This window comes from Tupaia chinensis, unplaced genomic scaffold (assembly GCF_000334495.1).
Source record: "Tupaia chinensis unplaced genomic scaffold, TupChi_1.0 Scaffold000286_1, whole genome shotgun sequence".
NCBI lineage: Eukaryota > Metazoa > Chordata > Mammalia > Scandentia > Tupaiidae > Tupaia > Tupaia belangeri.
In genome coordinates, this window is record NW_006159770.1 from 466,642 (window position 1) to 475,546 (window position 8,905).

Consider the following 8,905-nt stretch of genomic DNA (forward strand, 5'->3'; position numbering starts at 1 on the left):
CCCCCACCCTGGCCCCCGCCCGGGGCCGGGGGGGGGGGCCCTCAGGGGCAGTGGTCTCCAGGGGTAGCAGAAGACCTGTCAGCAGAGGTTTGGACCAGCCATCCCTGTTTCCCTAGTACTGAGGGGAGTTTCTGGGGTGCAGGACTTTCGGTCCAAAACTGGGTCTGACTGGCCACCCTCTGCAGGATCGGCCTCACCCCACCTGGTGCTGGGCCCACGGGTCCCCAGCCACCGGGTCGTAAGCCGTGTCCAGGGGTGTGACGAGCTGTGCCCAGGGCAGCAAGCATCCCTGGGCTCACCGAGCCCAGTTGTCAGGAAGTGGGATTCCTAGCAACCAAGAGACAGAGTGGAGGCCAGGCCTCAGCAGGGCTTGTTTCTCGGGGACCACCTCCCCTGTGGAAGAGAAGCAGGAGAGCAGGCCCAGCAGGAGGGCAGGAGCCAGGGTGGCTGCAACACCAGAAGATGCTGAGTCCTGGGCCGGGTCTTTGCTCCCAAGCAGGGACCCTTAGCTGGGGGCCCTGGACTAGGGACCTTAGCCGCTGCTGACAAATGACTGTGAACTCCGTGGCTGGAGCCACACCAAGTTATCGCCCTAGGTCGGAGGCCCGAAGCCCCATGCTGGCTTGCGAGATGCGGGAGGCCAGGTCCGCCAGTCCTCCCGTCTCCCTGCCCCTCCAGCTCCCGAAGCTGCCCACCCTGACGTCACGTGCAGCCCTCCTGTCCCAAAGCCACAGGCCGTGTGTCCCTCTGACCGTAGCCTTCTCCTCGGGACTGGCATGCCTGAGTCAGACCCACCAGATAGTCGAGGTGACTGCCTCAGGGTCCTTGCCCGTTCCCCTTGGGTCACCATGTGGTGCCTCCTTGGGGGCCTGCCACGGCTGCCCGGGGACATTTGGCAATGGCCAGAGACCTTTCGGCTGTCTCAGCAGGCATGGGCGAGGGGCACTGGGGGCACCAGGTGCGCAGGCTGGGAGGCTGCAGGACGCCCCGCGTTCCCAGAACAGCCCCATAGGTGGCCAACTGGCCCGCATGCCATAGCATCACGGGGACCCTGTTCTCCATCACGGTGCCAGGGCAGCCAGAAAGCCACACGCCCACTGGGCCAGGTGCCAGGGAAGGCTGGCCTTAGCAGGGACCCTCAAAGGGCACCCCTGAGAGGGAGGGCCTGCAAGACCCTGGCCATAGCCCGAGGGGCCACAGGGATGCAGAACACATGGGGCTGGGCACGAGTCAGCCTGGGAGCGGTTACCGGCCACGAGCACTGGGCCCATCTCTGCCCATCCCAGGTCTCTGCCGGGGAACCTCAGGGCCTAAAAGTCCCTGAGGAAATTCCAGGCCATGGAAACTGCCAGATGGCCACCCACATTTCTATCACAGTCCCCTAGAAGAAGTGGCCACACTCCCTAAAGAAAGGAAGACACAGGGAGAGCCCGGATCGGTCCAGCACCAGCACGCAGGAGGCTGACAGTGGGGAGTGGCACGCCCACCCTCGGGCTGTGAGCCAGTGGGGGACGAATCGGGAACCCTCCGGGGCTGCGAGGCCTATCCCGGACCTCTGAGGCTCTCCCGAGGCCGGGCCCCGCGGCACCTGGCCACAGGAGGCCTGGGCTGTGGGCACTGCAGAGGGAGCTGGCCTCCCAGGGTCCAGAGATGCCACCCCTCCCACAGGTAGAAGCTCGACCCCTCGAGCCCGTGCAGAACTTCTTCCTCCCTCACAGATGAGAAGAACGGGGCCCAGACCCGGCCTGCCGCTACCCCACCCCGAAGCCTGCAGCCCCCGCCTGGCCGACCAGACCCAGAGCTCAGCAGCTCTCCCCGCCGAGGTCCCCCCAAGGACAAGAAGCTCCTGGCCACCAATGGGACCCCTCTGCCCTGACCCCAGGGGGCCAGGGAAGGAGGGGGTCCCCCTCCACCCCCCTTCCCTGCCCCCCAACTGTGAATCTGTAAATAAGGCCCACAGAGTCTGTCAGGAGGGGGAGACACACCGGCCTTGCCCTGCAGGGGTGGGGCTTCAGGGGCCGTGCCCAAGGGGAGGGGTCTAGGGAAATGGGGCAGGGGAGCCGTTTCTATTTTATTTATTGATTAATTTATTATTTTATATATTGATCAATCTCTCTGCGGGGTGGGGTGGGGGAGGGACGGGAGCTGGTCGGGGTGGCTTAGCAGATCCGGACAGGGTCCTCTGTCCCATGTCGTCCCCAACCCCCCTGCCCGGGTCCCTTCTTCCTGGTCCTCCCCGTCCCCGATGCCTTCTGTACGGATTTGCTCTCCGGAAGGGATTCTGGCCTCGCGTGACCCTGCCTGCGTCTGTGTCTCTGATTCCGCCGGCGGCAAAAAACAAAACAAAACGATGATGATAATAAATCGCCTCGATCAGGGACAGCTGCTGGCCTCGGCCTCTCGCTTCCTGGTGCCCGAGTGCAGACGCAGCTGCGACCACAGGGACAGGCCATGGGGCTGCCACCCCGGCCAGCACTGGGAGCGCCCACGGCCACGAGGCTGCAGGACGGCGTGTCGGCAGTCACCCCCAGCTGTCAGGGCTCCCCAGCATCCATCCCAGAAGGTGGGGGCCCAGGTGCAACTCGTTCTGTCTCCACTGGCGAGGGTGCCGGGTCAGAGTGCCTGCTGCAGCTGGACCTGCAGGGAGGTGGGCGAGGCCGGCGGGGTGCCGCGGCTGGCCCCGGGCCCAGGCCGGGGCCGGAGGGTCAGACTGCGGCCGTCCAGTCTGGAGAAGTCCACCGCCAGGAGCCCGAAGAGCGCGAACAGCAGCAGGGCCACTGCCCACTCGCAGGCCGCAGAGGCCGAGCGCAGCAGCCGCCTGTGCAGAACCACCACTGCCACAGAGTCAAGGCCACCACCACCGCCACGTGTCCCCGGGGAGGCGCACCCGCGGCCCACCGCCTGCCACATCTCAGAGGTCCCAGCCCCACCAACCCCAGCTCCGTATCCATGTGTCCCTGGGTACTCCTCGTCAGGGCGCACTCCCAGTGTCCCCAACAGCCTCCAGTCCCGCGAGGCCCCCTCTGAGGAAGGCCCTGCTATCCTCACCTGCAGCCCCCCAGCCAGCCACCGCAGGGCCTGCCTCACCCCGAACAGCTCATCTCTCCCCAAGACTTCCTGCTTCTGGGTGTCCCACCTCTGGCAGCTCCACCATCTACGCATGAGCACACTCAGGTCTCCGCGGGCGGCCCCTCACCTCTCTCCGCGTCCTGCGTCTTGCGTCCTGTTCCGGGCCCTGCCTTGTCCCTTTGCCCCCCGCCCCTGCTAGCCCAGAGCTGCGGCTCCCACCTGGCCGACTTGTTTTCTGGAATCTCTCTCCCGGAAGCCATCTTCTTGCTTCTCATCCTCCACTGTCTGCGTGGGCTCCAGCTGGGCCCTGGGACCACCTTAGACTGCAGTCCACGCATCCGAGGGTTCTAAGCCCCGGCCCGGCCCGCTGCCCCGACCCTTCCTGGCTGTTTTCTGGGGCTCCCCATTGTTCCCAGGCAGGAGCCCATACTCCTGACTCCTCATAGTCCCGCTGGAGAGACCCAGCCTGGCGCCGTGGCCTCCCGCCCTCCCTGAGCGGGCTTTCTCGCCCTCCGCACACCTGCAGCGGCCCCTGCTTCTATTTCTGGACCAGCAGCCGCGGGTTCTCCACGACCAGGCCCATCTTGGCACGCTTCCGGCCCTGTCACACTCGGTGGCTGTGTGGCCCTTTCCCTGGCCCCACGGAGGGGACCCTGCAGCAACCCGATTCAGGCCAGCTTTGAAGACCTTGAAGAGGGGCTGGGCCTCATCACCCAGCAGGGCTGCAGGCCCCATGGGCCCTTCCACCCGCGGCGGGGAGTCGGCCTGTCGCGCCCTCCAGGGATGGGGTTGCCCTCTCCACCTGGCTGGGCAACTCCAAAGCAGAGTAGGGTGGTAACCAGCACTGGCCGTCTTAGCTGCCCCAGCCTCCGGAGCCGCCCTCCCACACGGCCCTCCTGCCCTGCAGAGCACTCTGCCCTCTCCCCACAGTAACCATCACTGCCATGGAAACCACTCCGTCTAATGACGGACACCAGGACAGGCAGGACTTGACCCACCCCGAGACGGGCAAGGCTGGTGGCACGTCTGGGTTCTGGGGTGACTCAGCGAGCTGGAACTGAGTCGCCACCCAGTGAGGCTCTGGCCAACGTCCAGCAGCCAGCTCTGGCAGGTGGGTACGCCACTGCTGTGGGGTAGACACGCCCACCACGGTCCACGGTCGCCACTGGCTGCGCCACATGACTCCCGGTGGGTCTCGGCCGGGAGACTTGGCCTGCATGAGTCCAGGCACCACGCGGGCATGCAGCCGACTGTCAGTCCCCCGAGATGCATCGGCCCCTCTACATGCCAGGCATGGGCCCAGGTGCCTCACGTGTGTCACGTATGGAGGGGCCCTGCCAGCCGCCTTCCATACGTGAGGAAACTGAGGCACCACGCACGCACGGCAGCAGCGGAAGCTGTTCCCCCTCCAGAACATGGAGGTGGGGTGGCCATGCACCTGAGTCCCGCAGTGACCCCAGGGCTGCACCCCAGGCAGACTGAAGCCCGGGGAAGGGGCTTGGCAGCAAAGGCGCAGGGGATGCCGCCCGCCCGCCCGCCTGCCCACCCTGCAAGGATACTGGCTACGATCAGGACGGTGCAGAGGCTGCAGAGGCCCAGGCGCAGCGGCCCGATCCAGGGTGCCCCGGGCTGCGGCGGGCTCTTCATCCGCCAGAGGACTAGGAGCTGCAGCCAGAAGTAGAGGTTGCCCATGCAGAAGGCCAGGAAGGCCCCCGTCAGGTGTGTGGGCTGCTGGTTCTTCTCCTGGGGGAGGGAGGAGGTTGGGAGGGACACCCAGTGGGGGGCTGGGAGCCCAGCAGACCACGACGGGCCAAGTGCCATGCCCACCGGCTAGGCACGGAGGCTGTGGTCAGCGCCACAGTGGGCACTAGGCCCCTTGTCCCCTGGCTCACTCTTGGCCCCAGACCCACGCTGGGCTCAGTAAACACGGCAGGGTAATCCTTGCAAGTCTAGGGGCGAGAGGCATGGATATTGCCCTAAGCGGGTAAATCTGTCCACGGTGGGGGTGAAAAAGCCCTAAGTGGTACAGACAGGGGAGCCGCCACGCTGACGTTTTCAATAGTAAAAGTTCCATGTGGCGGACCAGCAGGTGGCGGAGCTTAAGGTGCTCGATCCCATGTGGCCGACTGTGTGGTTTGAGCCACAGACCGAGTGGCTCCAAAAACATGCCGGGCATGCGTGCATGCGTGTCCAAAATCCTGACAAGAGAATGGAGGAGAGGAGGCTGTGGCGTGCCCATCCTCGCTGGGGGTGATTTCTCACTTTCTCTCTCTCTCTCTCTCTATCTCTCTTTCTCTCTCTCTCCAGCCAGTGCATGCACCCTAAAGCAAACTTTAAAGAAAACAAAACTGGGCCCAGCACATGTGTCTATAAAACCAGCTGTTCCATAGGCTGAGGCAAGAAAATCAGAAGTTCAAGCCCTGGGGCCAGCAGGTGGTGTAGTGGTTAAGGTGCTGGACTCCCACATGGCGGCTGACAGTGGTTCGAGTCCTAGGCCTGGAGGCTTGCTTTCCCAATTTGCTTCTCTTCTCTCTCTTTCTCTGGTGAATTAAGAAAATACTAAATAATAACTATTAAATGAGATAAATATCCCTTAAAAAAGAAGTTCAACCACTTTTTATTAAAAAAAAAGAAAGAAAAAAAATAAAAAAATAAAAAAAAAAAGAAGTTCAAGGCCTGCCTGGGCACAACAATAAGAGCATGTCTCTAAAAGCGTTTCTTAATTTTTTTTATTTAGAGATAGATTTTTGCTATAGGGCACATGTACTCACTGGAAAGACAGAGACAGTGATACAGAAAGCAAGAAATCACCCCCCAGGGAGGATGGTCACGCTGTAATCCCTCCTCCTCCATTCTCCCCTTAGGATTTTGAGCACACATGCATATGGGCCTGGCTTGAGTTTAAACCTGTCAGGACCAGGACTCAAACCAAGGTCAGCCACGTGGGAGTCCAGTGCCTTAACCTCTACGCCATCTGCTGGCCCCTCAAAGTTTATTTATTTATTTGTTTGGTTGCATTTTCTTTCTCCCTCTCTCCCTTTTTTTTTTGGATTAGTTTTCACTATAGGGCGCGTGTGCTCGCCAGACAGAGAGACAGAGAGACAGAAAGCGAGAAATTACCCCCCAGGGGGGATGGTCACGCCGCAATCCCTTCTCCTCCATTCTCTTCTCGGGATCTTGGGCACGCACACACACGCGCCCAGCGTGAGTTTTAAGCCACCGGGTCCGGGACGCAAACCGCGGTCGACTACGTGGGAGTCCAGCGACATAGCCATTACGCTAACTGCTGGTTCCCTTGCATTTTCTTGAGAAAGATTTTTGCTATAGGCAGTGTGCACTCGCAGGAGAGGCAGAGATAGAAGGCAACAGACCCCCCCCCCCCCCCCCGGGGGATAGCCATGCTGTAATCCCTTCTCCTCTATTCTCAAAATCCTCTCGGAAGTTTGGGCGTGCATGCACATGTACCTGGTGTGCAAAAGGTTTATTTTACTGGGGACCAGCAGGTGGCGTGGCGGCTAAGGTGCTGGACACTCCCACATGGCCAACCATGGTTTGAGTCCCGGACCTGGTGGCTTGCTTTCTCACTTTCTCTCTCTCTGGTCAAATTAAAATAAATGAATAAATAAAATTAAATAAATAAATCTTTTGAAAAAAGGTTTATTTGGGAACCAGCAGTTAGTGTAATGGCTATGTCGCTGGACTCCCACGTAGTCGACCGCGGTTCGTGTCCCGGACCCGGTGGCTTAAAACTCACGCCGGGCGTGTGTGCGTGCGTGCCCAAGATCCCGAGAGAATGGAGGAGAAGGGATTGCGGCGTGACCATCCCCCCTGGGGGGTGATTTCTCGCTTTCTGTCTCTATGTCTCTGTCTGTCTGGCGAGCGCACGCGCCCTATAGCGAAAATCTCTCCAAAAAAAAAAAAAAAGGTTTATTTTATTTTTAGAGAGGTTTTTAGAAAGCAAGAAATCACACCCCAGGGGGATGGCCACGCCACAATCCCTTATCCTCCATTCTCTCAGGATTTGGGACATGCACGCACACACACCCAGTGTGAGTTTTAAGCCACTGGGTCCGGGCCTAGAACCGCAGTCGACTATGTGGGAGTCCAGCGGTGTAACCATTATGCCATCTGCTGGTCCTGTAAAAGCTTGTTTTTTATTTTTGACAACTTAAAGCTGTGGGCCCCAGGGCCTCTGAATCTGAGGTTGGTTCTGACCACCATGGACCAGCTGACAGGGCCCACCCGCATGGATCGGAACATGGAGACTCACACCGGGCTTTGCAGAGCCATGCGACCCTGGACGATGGGGCCTCTCAGTAGCCTTGGGGGCCTGCGGCTCAGGGTGGGGGCAGTGGAGGCCGGGACGGGGCAGGCCAGGGCGCACAGCTCACCTGGAAGTTGCCCACCATGGAGGTGCCCAGGGCACAGAGGAGGCCAGCACACAGAATGGCCTGGTTGGGCCGCCGAGCGACGCCCCAGTCCCGGAGCTGGTGGTGACGGATGGTGCAGATCCAGGCAGCTGGGAGAGAGGGGCAGAGGCCTGGGACAGACTCCTGGGACCACCAGGGGTCTGCGGAGGGGGGGTGAGGAGGGTCCCAGGCATCAGGGCCAAATTCCAGGATTTGGAGGAAGGAGAGGCTGGGTGGCCTGGCCCCTAGGGCTGAGTGACAGGGACTGGGGCCTGGACCTGTTCGCCAGGGCAGGAGGCTGGGAACTTGGATCCCAGTTCTGGGGGAAGAGGCTGGGGGACTAGACCCCTATATGCCCTATGCCCGGGCGAGGAGCCCGGGGGCATGAACCCCTGTTCTGAGGGAGGAGTCTGGGGGAAGCACAGTCGGGCTCAGCTGGAGGACGGGCTGGGGCCCTACCAGCAGCAGCTCCCATGTTGAGCACCAGGCTGAAGACGCAGCTCTCAGGGGGGTCGTTCCCGCAGTGACTGGGGAGGACAAAGGGGTCACCCCGGCTCCTCAAAGCCGTGTCCCTCTGTCCCTCGGTCCCTCCGTCCAGACCCCAGGCCACACCTGATGTAGGGGAAGCCTGCCGTGAGGTTCAGGGGCCTGTTGACCACAGCGAGCGCAAACCTGAGGTGGGAACAGGCGGGGGGTGAGGCCTCCAGGGACCTGGGACCAGAGCTGCCACCCCCCACCTCCCCGCCAGCCCGGGAGCAGCCCCCGGCCCCCTCTCCCAGCCCTTCTCCCTACACTCACACGGTCCAGACTCCGGCAGTGGCCCCCAGGGCCAGGCAGATGGGCAGGAGGGTCAGGTAGCCCCACATGGTGGGCTCCGCAGGGGAGACGGACTGAGACTGGAACCTCTCTGTCTGCCGCGTGTCTCTGTCTCCGTCTCTGTCTCCGACTCTCCACGGCCTCTCTAGTCTCACAGGTGAAGAGCCCGCCCTGGGGAGGGTCCAGGTGCTGTGTGGTGCCCCGGGCACAGGCAGTGGGCGGGGAGCCTGGGCAAGTTCCTATCTGCAGGCCCCCGGCCCTCCGCACCTGCCCCACCTGCCCCACCTGCCCCACCTCTCCAGGCTGGCAGGGCGGGGCGGCCCCCACCCGCTGAGGCAAAGTCCAGCAGGAGAGCCTGGGAGACTGCGCTCGGCCTTGGCCCCACGGCCACTTTCCAGGGGACCTGCCCCAAACTGCCACTTCGGGGTCCTCCTGACCTGACAGGCAGCACCTCAGCTTTGGGGGCCCTGACTTCCTTCCTGGGCTCTGTGGGTTCTCAGCCCGGCTCTGCCCACCACTTCCTTCATTCCTGCCCTCGGGGCCCTAAAGAGCGCAGGCTCTCCTCTCGCTGGTCCCGGCCGCTCCTGCCTCGGGACCCACGCCGCTTACTG

The 8,905-nt window shown here is 62.2% G+C and overlaps 2 protein-coding genes across 2 annotated transcripts in view; one reads left to right on the forward strand and one right to left on the reverse strand.

Annotated features, from left to right (window-relative positions):
• Nucleotides 1–1,966, forward strand: part of BRSK1 (BR serine/threonine kinase 1) — a 33,321-nt gene extending 31,355 nt beyond the window's left edge. Inside the window, 1 exon segment of the mRNA XM_006150351.3 lies at nucleotides 1,719–1,966. Coding sequence (XP_006150413.1) covers nucleotides 1,719–1,876 — 158 coding nt within the window. The 3' untranslated portion in view covers nucleotides 1,877–1,966.
• A 97-nt stretch (nucleotides 1,967–2,063) lies between these two features.
• TMEM150B (transmembrane protein 150B) lies at nucleotides 2,064–8,629 on the reverse strand. Its single transcript, XM_006150383.2, has 6 exons — nucleotides 8,277–8,629; nucleotides 8,091–8,150; nucleotides 7,938–8,005; nucleotides 7,461–7,588; nucleotides 4,629–4,812; nucleotides 2,064–2,834 (listed from the first exon to the last, which is right to left on the reverse strand). The coding sequence occupies exons 1-6, from the start codon at nucleotides 8,342–8,344 to the stop codon at nucleotides 2,614–2,616; spliced, it is 729 nt and encodes a 242-aa protein (XP_006150445.1). The 5' UTR covers nucleotides 8,345–8,629; the 3' UTR covers nucleotides 2,064–2,613.
• Between the last annotated feature and the right edge of the window lie 276 nt (nucleotides 8,630–8,905).